The 17528-nt window shown below is 39.3% G+C and overlaps 1 protein-coding gene across 7 annotated transcripts in view; it reads right to left on the reverse strand.

Moving 5' to 3' along the window:
- SACS (sacsin molecular chaperone) overlaps nt 1–17528 on the reverse strand; it is a 58108-nt gene that overhangs the window by 18853 nt on the left and 21727 nt on the right. For 6 of the 7 annotated variants that reach the window (XM_032099417.1, XM_032099422.1, XM_032099419.1 and 3 more), the window contains 7 exons: nt 16073–16223; nt 13295–13382; nt 10224–10309; nt 7727–7838; nt 6483–6629; nt 3724–5206; nt 764–855 (listed from right to left, as the gene is read on the reverse strand). In XM_032099417.1, the coding sequence (XP_031955308.1) occupies nt 764–855; nt 3724–5206; nt 6483–6629; nt 7727–7838; nt 10224–10309; nt 13295–13382; nt 16073–16223 (2159 nt within the window). Of the gene's footprint in view, nt 1–763; nt 856–3723; nt 5207–6482; nt 6630–7726; nt 7839–10223; nt 10310–13294; nt 13383–16072; nt 16224–16426; nt 16521–17528 lie in introns of those variants that run through there. The other variant, XM_032099423.1, reaches the window with a different exon arrangement.

Below are 17528 nucleotides of genomic sequence, written 5' to 3' on the forward strand. Positions count from 1 at the left end.
TGGTTTGTGGATTTTGTTTACGTGAAGATACTTCTGAGATTCAGGCTTCAAATTTACCAATCAAATGATAAACACAAGGGTGGAAATGTAAGTGCAAACAAACACTGAGAAGAATAAATGCCGAAAAAATTAATTGTGAAGACATTTAAACATAGAAGCATCTTATCTATAGATACAACAAACTCCTTCACTAAGTCTTTTGGTCACGATTGGGAGTATTTCCGTAGGTCCACATTGACACAACCATAAACTAAGAATTAAGACTCAGGAAACACATGAGGAAATTACATGATCTACAGTATGCTTGAGGCTAGACACTTAAACTGACTTAATCTGGTCCAAAACAAATGTACTGATGTGATCACTTGCAATTGTGAGATAAGAGATGATCCACAATACCAAAACCATGACACAGCTATTGCATATGCAAATCCTATAAATACAACAGAATTAAGACTAAGTGGAAGAATACTATTTGAATAAAATTCTTCATCCTTGAATACATTTTACTAAATGAGTATCTATTGTTTTATCACAAATTTTCATCCATCTTCCTTTGCCTTTTTGTTCATTTATAATTTTCATTTGTGTCATTTCCAGTTCAAGCAATATAGTCTATCATATCTTAATGGATTTTTACATGAGTGTCTTATTTATGGGAATGCAACTTCAAGAGACATTACTTTAAACTTTGGCTTAGAGCTAGTCTGTTTGAACCATTAGAAGTTGGTTTCACTATAAGAGAATACAAAAGACACATTACCTCGGCTTTTGGCGGCTTCTTTCAAAGCAGCAAGAACCTCAGGCTTCAGGTCATCAGAGAGTAACTTTCCTTCCAGGCCAGGAAAGAGTGATCTAGCACACCATGAAAAAAAAGAAAACAAAAAAAGGCCCCCACACTTTAGCATCATTTATTTATGTTACTGCACAGACATTACCAGCTTGGTAATCATCATGGTAGAACAGTAGCATGCAAAGCAATCACGTACATATGCAGAGTAGGGCTTTCAGTGGGCATTTTCTGACAAATGAAAAAATCCTACATTTAGAAGGAGAGGGTAGTAAGAAAGTAATTTTTCCAACTATTCTTCTTTTCAAAGCAGGTTTTCTTTTGATAGAAAAACTGGGATTAAAAAACTATTTTCACCTATTTGAATTGTAACAAAAAAAAAGTTAAAATAGTACCTACCATTCTATGTCTCTTAGAATTCTGTTTGAAAAGTGTACAAAAAATACAACACATAATTCTAGAATGTCACACAGGTCTGTGGATTTGAAAAGATTTGCAGATTTCAGATCTGTGATCAATAGTTAAAATTATTGTGCGAAGAGTAAGTTTCATCCTGCCCTTCTCTTGCTTTAGCTCTTAAAACTAGATCGCTTTTCAGGGCTTTGGTCTTTGTGAAATCAAAAATAAAATATCCAGTTTAATTCTGATCACAGGTATGTTCATTAGACAAACCAACACAGAATCTTGTTCTTCCACAGAGTTAACAGAAAGAAAATGCTTAAGAGCTTATTTTACCTTCTTAGCAGGCTCCAAATTTGAATAAGAAAAGAGCCAATCTCCTAAATTGAAAGGGGTTTGAAACATCTAACATGCATAATTTATCATACTTAAAACATTAGAATTAAAGATACTTGATGCAGGCAAGAATAGAGGCAAAGAAAGCATTACTATTTCAAATTTCTGTTTTAGCACAGCTAGCAAGGAGATTTATGACTGTTATCATACGCTTTTGAATCAGTTTTACAAGGCCTATCAAACCAAGTCCACTACCAATGGAACATGAACTGGATAAGATATACTGGTGTCCTCAAGTTTCAAAAAAAGTATCTTATATCTAGTCTGAAGCAGGGCTCTAATTTATTAGTCTCATCATGGGAATGTTTTCCGTTTTAGTATGCTGCTGTAACTTCTGGAAGGAGTGCAAGAACAACAAAAGATAAATCATCTCACAATTGATACTAAAGAACATTTTTTTTAGAAAAAGACACTAGAATCACAGGCTCTAAGTGGTTTTAATCCCCTGATAAATAACCTGAATTGTTTAGAGCAAGAAAGATTATGGGTTTATGATTATGGGTTTAAATTTACGGAGCTCCTGGAGTGCATCCAGCAGAGGGCTTTGAAGATAATTAAGGGACGGGAACATCCCTCCTATGAGGAAAGGCTGAGGGAGCTGGGCCTGATCAGCCTTGAGAGGAGACGACTGAGAGGGGACCTCATCCACATCTATATGTATCTGAAGGGAGGGTGTCAAGAGAGTGGAGCCAGGCACTTTTTTGTGGTGCCAAGGATACAGGCAATAGGATACGAGGCAAAGCGCCTCGGCAAAGAGAAACCAATGCACAAGAATTCCAGCTGAACACGAGGAAGAACTCCTTCACTGTGCAGTGACCACACACTGGAACAGGCTGTCCAGAGAGGTTGTGGAGCCTCCCTCACTGGAGATACTCAAGAACCATCTGGACACAATCCTGTGCCGTGTGCTCCAGGATGGCTCTGCTTGAGCAGGGAGGTTGGAAGGGACCACAGGGGGTCATCTGACCCGTTCTGTGATTCTGATTAGAATATAGCAGAAAAAAACCAGCAGCAGACTTGAAGATATGCAAACTGTTTTCAAGAAGCATGGGAAGACAAGTTACCTGCATCCAGCTGCTTTTCTTGAAGATTGGCTGTCTATATGTATATTCAAAACACATTTTACATAAGGACCTCACTTGAAGCACTTTTTACCTTAATAATATCTCTATGGGCACACTCCAACCCACCTCTACTTCCCTTATAAACAGTCCACAGAGCAGGAAAAGCAACAAAAACAGTCCAAGTGTCACATTCTCTCAAGTTGAATGTCTGGAAATTAGTGGAACTCTGAGGCAAAGGAGAAGGTGGGATTATTGTAAACATACATGCAGGTAGCACATTGTAAGGGGAAACAGAAAGACAGCTGGTGTGTCTGAGTGACTTCAAGCCATACATCTTTAGAGATTATGTGGAGAATGGTCCAGATTTAAGAAGTATTTAATACATGCGTAATCCAGTACAGACATAAAAAGCAGTAGTCATGCTTTCTCCCCAGTGACCCCAAGCTCATTTATTCCAGCTAGCCTGCTCTTTGCTATCCTCTCCCCAGTGTCAGTGCCAGCTCTTTTGGCTGATGAAATGAGGACCAAATTGGAGCACTAGTGCAGCTGGGAAATAAGCAAGGAAAAAAGCTAATTGGAGAGGGACTGGAAGGAACAAAAGGAGAGCAGATGTAAAAGTACTACCTCACTGAAAGTAAGTGTTGTGATAAAAAAAAACTAAAAATAGATGTAATCTCAAGACTTAAGTTTAATAAAAGCTCTTATCATTACCTAATTTAATGAACTTCCTAGTATGCATATTTCTAATCTCCTCCTATTTGTAATTCCCAGAAGAAAACGGACTTGAAAGGTATCCCGAGGTATTCTCTTGAAGCGTAGATCGCACAATTCTTTTATAAAGGGTTAATGGCAAATGGGTGTCAAATTTTTCAAATGAGACAGATGAACACAGACATACACATATATACAAAAAAAAGAGTTCTATCTATGCATTATTTCATCACAATACAGGCTGCTGCATACCTTGATTGTTGATAAGCAAAGAACAGTCTGAAGCTCTGTTTTAACATGTACCTTAAAAAAAAAAAAACACTAACAAAAAACCCCCCACAGTATTACAAATATTAAGCATACCTGGGATATTCTTCTGAGGTTATGTAAACTACATCCTGTTCTGACACAGATGAGGAAAAAGGAATAAAATTCCCATTCTGTAAAGGCAAAAGCTCCAATCCAATCAGTTCACTATAGACTCCATCAGAAAGCACAAATTCTAAAAGATGAAGCTTTTCTTCAGCAGGTCCACTGTGTCCAGATTTCCGTAGCACTTGTCGCACTACAGTGGGAGTCACTTTTTTCACAGCTTTAGCAGTAGAAATAGTAAGATGCACTGCACTAGCAATATTTGCTGGTACCTTGGCAATCTGCTTCCCTGAATTCTGGAGGTAGTTGAGAACAGACTGTGTGTACTCCAAACTCTCATCCATTTCAGAAAAGTGCACCTGTTCCACCTTTATCCACTGATTACTCACTGAGTAAATAACTGTATGCTGGAGCAGGTCTCTAAAGAGAGGTAATACAATTGGTTTCCAGGGTACCCTGATTTTGTTCTCATCAGGCCATAACCTATAAATTCTTTCAGCTGACAACGGAAAATCTGAATTCTTCTCAGTCTCCATTCGTTTGATAGCTTCCAAAATAAGGGTGGTATATGCCTTAGGCACTATATTTACCACAAGAAGATCATTCCACAAAGCTGCCGGATCTCTCCACTGATCCAACTCTCGCCATTTGATACTCCTCCTATTGTCTGTGAGACCAAAGAAACCACTAACATGAACTGGGAGTCCAGTTTTGCTTTCTTCGCCTGGAGGCAAAGGCAGAAAACAAAAAGCTCTTCCTGAAAAGTCTGCTACGGCTCCATTTTCCTCCACATTAGTTGCTAAAGACATGGCTATTCCAATTGTAGGAACAAATTTCAAGTCATCAGCTAAAGAATCCAGCTCTGTACACATTCCTCGACCACCCACACAATTACACACTAACCAAGATGTTTTCTGTGCGTCTTTAACACTCTCATCTTCTACAACTATATTTACATGGTATGTCACACATGTTATACTATTGCTTGGAACTCCCTTACAGTACTGATTTATTGCAGTTCCCAGGATTTTGATAGAATTGGGTCTCTCATGTTTCAAGGCCTTGTTCTCGCTGGCAGTTACTCTAAAAACCAGCCTCTCTGTTCCATCAGCTTCCCGAACGTGCAATGAAACGTCCTGAACACTCTTCAGGAAAAGCAATACTGTGTCCGCATCTGCTCTGAAGGATTCAAACAGCTCCAGAACCTTCTGTTTGTCGTAAACATTGCTGCTCAGTTGGGAGGGCTGCAGGCGAAGTGGGAAACGAAAAAAGGTACCAGGGAAGTTTCCGTTCTTAAAGGTTTCCTTAGTGCTGCCAAATACACCAATGAAAGGTGCAAATTGGTCAGTAAGTTCATTTATTTCCTTGCTATCTTCTTTTAGATTCCAACACTGGCCTGACTCATGAGGTCCAAAAAGGGTTTGATGGGGATCAAGCATTCCAATCTGGTCACCACTGAAGATGCTAGGGACATCTGTATACATAAAAACGAACAATTATTAAAAATCCTAAAACAACATACTTTAAAAGTACAGTGTTAAGGAACAAACTTTAAAAAAGCGAGAAAAAAATATTCTAAAACCATGATGAACGGAGTATAATGCCCAGGGAACCGGCTGAGTGACCATCCCTGAAGGTATTTAAAAGACACATATACATGGCCCTTGGGGACATGGCTTAGTAGCAGGCTTGGTACCTTTTGGCTTACAGTTGGACCCAATGTTCTTAAAGGTCTTTTCCAACCTACATGATTCTGTGATTCTGATAACAAAATTCAGTGCTTACTGACAGGGAAGAAACAAGCACACACCTATTCTGCAATTGAATATATAAATACTCATTCAGCTATTTGAATTCTAGCAGACAGAGAGCAACAGCAAATACAATTACTTTCAACTACATACTTTTATGTTTCCAGCATTTTCAAGAAAAAAACCATCTAATTTATTACAAGTGTGCTCTATTAGATTCATACTTTGCAGATCTTGAAGGCTGGCAAACAGTAATCCTGTACATTTAAAAGCACAAATTCCCAGAATTATCAAACCACTGAATGTTAATTTTATTCATGCTCAGCTAGGCAAAATATTGTTAAAAAACATCATGTATGTTAAAAATTCACTTCACAAGGTAAAAAATTTTATTTCAGCAAAACTTTGCCTCTTATTCTGTACTATTATAGGTGTGGAGACTGTAAGCATTATTCATGCTTCTTCTGTACCACAATAAAACATTCTGGGAGAATAATATGTTTCAAGACTGGATATTACCTGCTTGTGAAACAGTATGTACTATCTCTTTCAATTGTAAATGTGCATATACCTCTATTACATAATATCTTTTCTAGCAGGAAATAAAAATCACTACCTACTATACAAAGAACCTGCAAAAGAGTTTCAGTCTAGTGAGTAGAACTTCCACACTTCTACTTGGATAGCTACCATACATTATGAGCCTCTATAAAATGAGCACCAGTGTAAAATTGAAATACCAGTGTAAAGGAATGCGCATTTCAATATAAGGGACTAAGTAGATAATGATGCTGATAGAACAATCTTCTTCAAAAACATTCAGAATCAAATAGATATCTTACAGGATTGCAAAAAATAGGAATGCTTCATAAGAAAATCTAGCCATGTACTAATTTTAAAACGCATTATAGAGAAAATATTAAATGTTCGTGAATATCTAAAGTAATTTAACTATTTAAAACTTCAACATTTTCTTTTTAAAATAACTACAAAGAGTACCTGTTATATGATAAACTGAATTAAAGCCAATTCCAAATCTTCCAACTTTCAAGGGATCATCTTTCTTCCTGCTTCTTGCTATTTCCTGTATACCATGCCAGTCTTCAGGGGTGAAAATGGCATCATTGTACGCATAAAATGCTGGCCCTATAATAAACAGGCAAGAGTTAAAAAGATGACAGAAGAAAACTATTTAATGTTTAAAATTTCTAGGAAATGAAGTCACAGACCTGAGAAAGCATTTATTTGAAGTATGCATGTGCAAATTGAATGGGGAAGCTATGACTTAAGATGACATCAAATTATGACTGGTAATGAAAAAAAAAGCAAAATGCAAAAGCAAAAGCAAGGAGATGAATTTAACTCTGTACATGGTAGTTAGATTTATATTCTGATGTGGTATTTAATTCTCGCATCCACATTTTAAAAGAATGATTCTGAAAAACTGAACAAAAAGCAGAAAACAATGAAACTTCTGAAAAAAGTACCATGTGGCACAAGACTTAAACTCAATCTGTTCAGTCTATCGAAAAGATATCTGAAAAATGTACTAGTCACAGTCCAAAGATACCTCCACTGGAAGGGAATATAAGGCAAGATATAACAATAACCTGTGTCTAGAAAGTAAGGCAGACAAATTCACATTAGAAGACATAATAAGGCTGATTAAGAACTGAAAGAAGCCAGAAGAAAGAAGTAGTGGATCATCCATCATTGAAATCTACAAATCACAACTGAATGCCTTTCAGGATGACTATGCAAACTAATTTGCTTGTTAAATACATAACTGACCTTCATCTCACAAAGCCATAGTAAATGATGTAAAATGATGCTAAAGTTTCAATAAACTGTATTTGCAGTATACAGGCAATATGGAGCAACGCTGGGTGTAAGGGCAAGAGAAAAAGGATGGGGAAGAAAACTGAACTGCCCGGACAATGCTGAAATGTAAAGGGCTATGGTCATCTTACATTAAGAACTGGTGTGCTGGCTTGGGCTTCTTGGTAGCTGGGGGCTGTATTTTGGATTTGTGCTGGAAACAGTGATGGTAACACAGGGCTGGTTCAGTTATCATTGAGCAGGGCTTACACAGAGCCGAGGCCTTTTCTGCTTTTCATGTGGTCCAAACAGCAAGTGAGCTGGGGGTGCATAAGGAGCTGAGAGGGGACATAGCCAGGACAGCTAACCCCAAACAACATGCATATTGAAGAACAATGACCACATTTAATAAAAATTATATTTACCCTGATATTGTGCCATGTCCTTGGACCATAATGTTTCTGTTCCATACTGAGTTTCATCATATAGAAACCTAACCTCTGTGGCACCAGCATCTTCTGCATTCTGTATCAGTTCCTGAGGCAGAAAAAAAATAAACAAAACAAAGTGTAATGCAGTAATACATATTCTAGCAATGGCTTTTGAACTTAAACAGTAGAAAATAATAAGCAATTGTCTCAAGTGTAATTATTTTCATACTTTTCAACCAAAATGGTTTTATCCAGTTTACCTGCATGAGAATAGGTATCCTTATAAAACAAATATTCAGACAAATACTATAAATGTGATTTGAATTTGAAGCTCAAGCACCATACAAAAGCAGTCACAAAGCTGAGAAACAAGCTACTAAGCTGTTACTACTATATTATCCTGAATCAGAGCTGTAGAAGTCTAAAAACAACACAAATGTGAGAAGGAAAAAAAGAATTTTCATATTTATCAAAGTGTATTGTTAAGCCTTTACAAACAGTTGTACAACAACAGTGAGGCACCCATCCACAAAAGGGTAATACACAGCACTCTTCTTTACGTCAACTGAATTAAGTTCAGGTTAACATTTCACAGTATGAACCAACCATTCAAGGGCCACGATGCTCACACTTCTAAACCCCTTTGACAAAGGGCTGCAAAACAGCTCTGACCAGTAGCTCCCTAAGCCATGAACCAACAGAGCAGCGCCCCCGTTGATTTAAACCCACAGACTGGAAAGAGGCTTATATTGAGTATTTGTTAAATAGTATTAGTAGTGGTGAGAGCTATGGAAAACTACAATGTCAGTAAACTAGTTCTGTAAACACAACCATTAATAAAATATGCCTATTCAGTCCCATTCTCATCAACGGCAGACACGTAAGCATGGTTATAAATACCTACGGGATTACAGCCTCACACAATGCTCTGTTTACACTGAACCACCCCAGTGTATCAGGGCTCCAGATATATAAACACGTGTGTATGTTCATGTGGGTGTGTGCAAGGTTGGCATATGAAAGTACTTCAGCTGAATTGAAAAGCAACATAGATACATCACATGCAATGTATTCATAGACATAATTTCGTTCAGTTATGCATAAAAGACTTGATAGCAAGATGAGCTTGTACTTAGAAAATGCATCAACTAGCAGCAAGTATTTCAGATTAGGTTGCATTCAAATATACTGTTGAGACTAAAATAACCTCACTGTTATCTAATATCTGGTTCCAAAATTATAACCCTTTGATTTTGCAGTTTGTGACAGTATGTTCGGTCTATAACGTATATTATATTGTCACTTCTACATAATTTTGAAGTATTATGAGATAGCAAGAAATATACCTACAGTTAAGCATAAATAAGAAATGTTTAAAGAATCTTTACAAGATGTTTATATGCAGTTCTTCTTCTAAAAGAACAATCATGACAGTTCTTCATGAAGATAAAGAAAGATAGCCCAAAGTCTTCAGAAATATTAAATACTAAGTATGGAAATCACCATGTAGTCAGACTTGCATTCATGCTGTGGCACATGGGGTAACTGCTACGTTCAGCTGTAACAGCATTGTATCTGAAGAATCAAAACCCTGAAATAAATTTTAAGGTATCAGCAAAATTCCTGGTAGTAATCTCTCCCTAACAATCTGTTAACCCTAAATTGTAAACTATGAAAATAGCATCATTTCTACTTTTAGATTTACCTATCTGATTTCTAAGGACATTACCTTATTTCTTCATGTTGGAATGAAAGTTTGGGTTTACAATGTTGACGAGATCTGAACCCTTCTTAATTCAAATACATTTTACAGATGCAACTAGTACTGAGAAATAATAAAAATGTAAGCACCCTCTTACAGACTGTAACAGACAGTACAGACGCTGCTCAGAATGTATCCAGGAAGCAGTTTGCCAAAACAGTTGAAGATAAGCTTATCTTGGGCATTCCCACTAAGCATAATCAGCTTCTAGTTCCATGGTTGCAAACAATACAACAGACATCAGGAACTGTCATCATCTATCAACATTTGTGTGTTTTGTATGTATGTATGTATAGATAGATAAGACAACTTTACCAGATTCCATTAGTTAGAATCTAGTATTCCCATACACTAAGAAAATTAGGTTCCTACCACCCATGTGATGAAGCATGCTGGATGAGAAGTCTAACATCCAACTAATCACCCCAGATGCTCTTAAAAACAAAAAAAATCAAACTGCCATTTTCAGATATTAACATAGGAAGCTATGATAAATCACACAAATCATCTTCTACTGAGCAAACTCAGAAACGTTTAAAGGAAAAAAACAAACAAAAACCACACAAAACACACAACTCTCTTTGCCTTGTCCACACAAATGGAAACATGTATCTCCTGTACTACTGTAAATATAAGATAAAACAACCATAAGATTTTCTGGAAAGTGTTAAACTTTGGTATTATGTCATGCATATTAAATGACGGTTAAATATGCTATTTATTGTCTACCTTAAGAATCTGTCCTCCCTCTGGGTATCTTCTTAATATATCCTTAAGAAAATCAACAAGTGGCGGAGTTGTTTGTCCAAAACGACCTAAAACCAAACAAATAAATTTAAAAATCCCCTGTGCATTATGCTACTATGCACCTAATTTCAGATTAAATAAAAAACCACTAAACAATTACTGCGAACTTAGATAATTTCTTTAAACTAACTTAAGGCCTGTTATTGTAAAGTCTTGTCTTTCCAAAATCAACTGTGAAAATACTACATTATAAATCTTTTAATTAAAAAAAGTAAAGCAGCAGTTTTGATGTTAAGGTCAACAAGCTGTTTCATATCTAGATGAAATAAATTTGGAGGCTGTCTTTGCAACAGTTATACCACAATTCCAACTACTTAATGTTCAAAAGTAGGAATTACTAAAAGACTACTATTTTTTAAGTAGCAGGACAGTATTCCAGGGCAGCAGTGGCTCTAACTCTTTTATAGCCAGTGATGATCCCTACTGACAGCTACACACAGGCACAGAAGGTTTTGGCTCTAGTGTACACCTCCTGTTCTGACACACTTTGGGCATGGACCTGGTGCCAGTTTTGGTGTTGCCAGAGCTTAACCCTGGAGGGAAAAGAGTCCAAGCATTATGAACATCTGCTCCAAGAGAAAAAGTTATCACAAAATTAAAGGTTCAGTACTCTTCAATTCAAACTCCGGTCTGAGGCTAAAGGGCAGCTCCCTTAACCAAACCTCTAAAACATGTGCTTCAAACAAATAGCAATGATGCAATCCTCACAAGGAAAACAGACCCTAATGATGCCCTATCTAAAGCATCCTCATAAAATTATTAACAAGTAATTATTCTCTCCCTCTCTTCTGCATATACGTGTGTTTATGAAACACACAGAATCAAACACGCATATTATGTATATTCTGGAATAAAACACTAGGAAAAAAAGCAAAGTGGAAAAAAGGGGACAAATAAGAGTTCTATTTGCTGAGAAAATGTCAAGCAAAAACATCAAATATTTTGTCTTTAAAATTTTCTTGTGTCACTTTATTTAAGGTAATTTAATAGCATCAATGAAAAAAATAAGCAAGAAATTGCAACTGACAGCTGAAGGTGTGTGAAATATTTTATAACTTTTGTTAATTTTACAGAAGTATATGAAAGTCAATATGCATACTTCCAAAATAAGGTGAACTGATCAACTGAAATTATCCAAAATCAAGAAACTAATCTTCTCTAAGTTAGGCAGGCAGGTGGAAGTATTTAAACAACACATCTCATTTACCATGGGAACCACAAAAACAGACAAATAACTTTTAAGTGATAGGAATGAAGATAGACTTTGTTCACTTTAAATCCAAGAGCAGAGCTGCTCTATGCATGTCACAACAATTACTCTGGCTATAGATCATTATTTACTGCATCTTATCAAAGGCTGAACTGATTTTTCTTGACTATTAGGGCTGGTGATATTTAACACAAAACTGGTACCACAAATTTCAAGTAGAAACTTGTTCTCCCATAACAGCAGACAAGCACTCAGGAGCCCAGAGAGTCTGTGCAGTCTCCATCCTCTGAGGCTTTCCAAGCTCCACCAGATCAACCCTCAAGCGACCCGGTCTGACCTCAGAGCTGTCCACACTTTGAGCAGGAAGGCTGGAGTAAAAACCTCCTGATGTCCCTTCCAACATGAATTATTCTGTGATCATATGAAAAGATCATGTGTTATTTGACAGACACCAGCAACGAATGAGCACAAAGGGGACACGGATGATCTTCAGAGTACTTCAGCAACCCATGTGCTTGGTCCTACTGACCATGCACTTCCAAGTGAGAAATTCAGGGCATTTCTTGATTCATCTGCTGTAAGGAAAAATCTCTGAACTGAAAGACTCCGGAATGAACACAAAAGGCTGATACTAAAACCTTCAGATGTTTTAGATTGACTTACATCAGAACTGTGGGCCAGGAAAAGTTAAGCACTTTATCTAGACATAGACAGCTTACAGTGAAATCTCTAAGAAAATCTCCATTTCTAGGCACAGAAATACAGTGCCGGTTTTTCTTTCCCATTTAAGATTTCTTAGGGCCACTACACTTTATCCTCTATATACTTGCATGGTGGAAAATAAGACTTTTTTTATTTAGTCTACCACAGCCTACACACAGCAAAACATCAGAGCAAGCAGTCAAGAATGAGAGAAAGAAAAGCATTTGATGTCATAGAACCATGAAGTCCATTTTTATAGGTGTTTTCTAATTACTTCAGGTTCTAGAGAATGTGAACACGAACTTCTGACTAATATACAAACTTCCCTCTGTTACTAAAAATCCATAATCCAGTTCATGGCTTGAACAGGCTAAGAAATACAATATTTTTGTAAGACCAAATAAAATATCTGCATGAAAAGAACAGTTTCCTTCTTCATCCTACCATCCCATTAGCAATTATTTCACTGCCTTGCAATAAAGTTATTGTGAGAAAAATACTAATGCTAGCAACCAAATAAAATAATTATGACAAATTTTAATTAGAGCATTTCTGAAGATATTCAGTTATCAAGACACCATATGAAAAGATACACCTTCGGTTTTCTTTAATAAAAATGTAAATAACAGACAGAATTAAAAGAAAACCAAACTATCAAAGAAAAAAACCTAAAAACAACGGAAGAAATCCAGAGATTTTTACCAGTGTCATATTTTTTTACATGGTGGTTACTGAAAAGATATCCTTTCAGTATCTGAATTGCTTTCAAGTATTCAGCTTCTTTTATATGAGACAAGGCAGCTACAACACTACTGAAAGGCAAGTGTTATTGATTCCAAAGGACAGCAATAACCTAAATTCTACACATTATATTACAAAGAAAAAAACAAATGCCAAGGCACTTAAAAAGAGAAGCCTAATTTTTCTAGAGTGGAATGAAAAGAACAAGTGTCAAACCTAGGACTTACATGAAAAATAATTGCTTCACATTTAAAGGAGATAAATTTTCAATTAACTCCATGTTGCATCAGAAAATGCTTTGAGCTTCCAGTTTATAAACAGAGACAAATATTTTCCATACCTCCTCCTTTCAACCCTTTTGACTGAAGTTTCAGAAAAACTTGATTTTGAGACTTCTGAAGATCCACAATCTTGATATCATCAGACAACTGAAGGAAAAAATAAGACAGAACTTGGTCAGAAGTTTCAGTTTGTTAGTAACAGGACCAAAACAAATCAGGTGGAAAAAATGCCTATAGAAGCATACTAAGAGCAAGCCACGGCCTCTTGTTTGTACATTTGAAAAAGTTTTGTATTCAGGGAAGTTCTGGAAGCATAAAATGAAAGCATTATTGTTCTAAGGTGAATGACCATAAAAAAAATTAACATATACAAGAAGTACATAATCTGTACTCCACAAGTACATCTGGGTATGCAATTTCACAGGGGGCTTAAACTAAGCAATATCAGCTCAAAACAGCTAGCAAGATGCAATGTGTAGAGACAGAAGTGTCAGAGAAACACCCCTGAAGAATTTGACAGCCTCATCCCCCATTACCTCTACATGCAGACCGGTTGAAGGGACCACTGAAAGTCACCTAATCCAACCCCCAGTGGACTCACCAGGAACATCACTGAGAAACTGAGGCAAACTAAGCAACACATTCCTTAGCAGCCATTGGGAAAACTATTCAGTAATCACAGCACATAATGGTTTTGCTGCACTTCTCATTTCATATGATGCGTGTCTCATTCATATACTAAGTGTTGTTACAAAACTCATATGTTATCCTGCATGCAACAACAACAAATGCTGAATTAGAGGGCCACTGCACTAATTAGGATCTATATTAAAATATTATTATGTGAAATTATATGATTATATTAGTCTCAGTTTACAGCAAATGTTGGGACTACTTCTTCACTTCGATGGGTAAAAACAAATCACTAGAAAGCAGTTGGTGTTTACACAGACATAGATGCTTACAATCTAACTACATTCAATAAGCAAAAGACAGCCCTAGTCCAGAGTATGTCATCATTATTTAACAACAACAGTAATAATAAAAACTTACATTCTTTTTTATTTACACCAGTTTTAAATAGTGATTAAAGCAACAGTGGGTTTATCATAAAAATGCAGAAATATTGTACTTGAGTTGAACTTTCTCAAGACATAAAATTGGGTATAGCTACTCTGAAATGACTAAAATAAAAAGCAATCCATGGAATGCTCTAAACCATCACCAAGCATTAAAGGGATTGAGTAACTGAATATTCTAAGGTACAATTTTTGTACCAAAACACCACTAGAAACTTGGACATTGAATAGATCCAGATCAATAATTTAACACTGTAAGGACCTATGAGAAAAAAGGTACTGGATTTTACTTAACATCTGTAAATTGCACATAACAGTTCTAAAAAAAAGGGGGGGAAAAAGATTTACGGATTAATATTCTACTACTCAGAAAATTAAAAAATAATTTGGTCCCAATAAACAGGAGTTCAAAAGTTTATAAAGTATTTTCAAATTTTCTACAGTACAGAATAAATGTTCCCATATAAATTCCAGTTTATTATAAAAAATAACCCAAACAAACAGAATAGCAATTGCAGCCTGCTTACTGACTGTTCCCTGAAAAAGATAAGTTTTCTGTGCTAGTCAGATCTTTGCTTCCAGGCAAATTTTAGAAAGTGATACAGAGTTCGTCCTCCAAAACAGGAAGGCCTGGAGAGAACAAAACCAAGGACACACAAAATCAGACAAGAAAACAAAAGATAAACTACACAGGGAGTTTGCTTCAAACCTGAGCCCTCAAAGACTACTTGTGTTCCCCAGGTTCTTAAAAGTTTCCTTAAAACCAACACCTATATCTTTCCTTGTATCATAGAATGGTTTGGGTTGGAATAGGACATTTGAAGATCATGTAGTCAAACCCCCCCTCCCACCATTGCCATGAACAGGAACTAGATCAGGTCTCTCAAAGCTCCATCCAACCTGATCATCAACACTTCCAGTCATGGGGTATCCACTATTTCTCTGGGAAATTTTCAGTGTCTTATCACCCTAATGCTAAAAAGTTTCTTTGTGCCCAATCTAAACTTACCCTCTTTCGGTTTAAAGCCATTGTCCCTTGTCCTATCACTTCAGGCCTTGATAGAAAGTCTCTTTCCATCTTTCTTATAAGCCCCCATCATATACAGAAAGACCACAACAAGGTTTCCCTAGAGCCCTCTCTTCTCTACGCATTTGCAAGTCCCGTTGCCCTATTTAACACTAGTTTCCAACCTCCTCTCTCTCCTCTTCTTGCCTCTACTCATCCCATCCCATCCCACCAGGTCTCCAGGTTCCCATTTCCCAAGAGCACAGCCGGAAGCACACCAAGCAGTATTGAAAGACTGACACCAGGTTGATGCCTTCAACAGAACAAGGTCATTCATTCATTCATTCGACTCTCTCCTGTGCCCAGACCTCAATTTTTAGCTTGTCACTTTCATCTCACTGTGATGTCAGCTCTGGTCTTGAAACTGACCAGAGTGGCAGGAGGGCAGAACAAGCACATCAGCACTCTCGGGTGAATTTCTGCTCTACCCAACAACTCCCCAAAGAAATTAGGATAAAACACAGGGAGAACATCAGGGAAAGGAGGGGGGGGAAAAAGACACAAAAACTCAGGTAATAAAAGCTGGCACCATCAAGAGCGGTATGTGGGTCGTCCAAGCACGGTCGACCTCCGTGCTTCCCACGAGAGGAACACCTACGGACACGCCGCGCTGCCCACGCGTGACACAAGAGCAGCCGGGCGGGGACTTCCCGCAGCCCGGCGCTGTGAGAGCCGCCCCGCCCGCCCCTCACCTCTCTGCCGCGGTGCCACAGGCGCTGCTCGGCGGGGGGCAGCCCGGCCTCCGCGTCGATCCGCCTCTTCACGTCCCGCACGGCCGCGGACGGCGGCAGCTCGAAGGTCCTGCAGCCCAGGCAGTCATGGAGGACGGTCACCCGGGCCAGCCTGCGGCAACACGAGATACCAGATGAGAGAAGGCTCGCAGCGCCGCCGCCCGCTCGCTTCCCCCTCGGGCACCACGGAGGCCCGAGACGGGCGTCGGAGCCCGCGGGGTGCAGGGATGTGCGGGCGGGCAGGCGCTCTCCGAGAGGAAGCGGCGGAGCTGATCCCACAGCCTTCCCTCCCCGCCCGGCCCGGCCCGCACTCACATCCCGCCGCGGCACACAAAGGACCGCTGCTCGCCCCGCCGCCGGCGCTCCCCGCACGGGGAAGGGGTGGGGCTGCGCCGCCCGGAGATCGGCGCCGCGGAGGAGGCGGGAGGAGGAGGCGGGGGCGGGTGGAAGTGCCGCCCTTAGAGCGGCGGCCGCGGCTGCGGCGGTGCGAGGGGCCCCCCGGGCGGGTCCTCAGCCTTGGCGCACGGAGGCGTGTCCCGGCTCCCCGCGGCTCGTGCGCCCAGGGCCCTCGGGCGAGAGAGCCCGGTCGCCTGGGGCGAGGGAGAGGCTGCAGTCGCGTGTACGGCGTGAGCCGTGACTGAGGATGAGATGCAGAGATGGTACCGCAGGCACATCCCTCCTTCGGCAGGGAAGCATGCTGGTGTTTCACGTAATTCACAGCATTCAGGCACCACCGTATGGATCACACAGAGTTACGGCTGATAAACTTCATTGTTTCTCAAGGATGCAAAACACAGAAGGAAACATACTTTTTCTGCTCTCTGTCGGAGAGCCTGTGATAGGTCATACACCCTGCCTTACCTCACAAGCGTGTACGTTAAGTTCTCACACCATTCAAGACTTAAGGAAAGTGCTCTTGCTCCTGAAAACTGAGCCTTAGTCTGCCTGTAATCCCAATAAATTGAGAGGGCAGTTTGAGAAACTTATGGAGAGGGCCAGCAGAAAGGCTACTGCTCATCGTGTACAAAGTTCTGCACCCAGGGCCATGGGCTGTGCATCAGTGACGGGCTGAACAGCAGCCCTGCTCCAAAGGAGCTGGGGAATACCAAGCTTTCCAGATCACGGAAAGTGAGTGTCCGCTCAGTGCTGTTGAGGCTGGATCTAGGATACTGCGACCAGAACATAGTGGTGTTTTGGGCTTCCTTTGTTCCCAGGCAGAGGGTTACTGGCATGGTCAGGGGCCCAAAGCACGCGACCTACAAAGAGTATATGGGGGGCTGTTTAGTCTGATGACGAGGAGACCATAGGGTGCAGTATGGTAACATCCTGCATGTACCTGAAGGGCAGTTTCAAAGGCCGTGGACCTGAGCTCTTCTTAGTACTGCAAGACTAACAAGGAGCAGTGGCAACAAACTGT

This window comes from Corvus moneduloides, chromosome 2 (genome assembly GCF_009650955.1).
Source record: "Corvus moneduloides isolate bCorMon1 chromosome 2, bCorMon1.pri, whole genome shotgun sequence".
Taxonomy (NCBI): domain Eukaryota; kingdom Metazoa; phylum Chordata; class Aves; order Passeriformes; family Corvidae; genus Corvus; species Corvus moneduloides.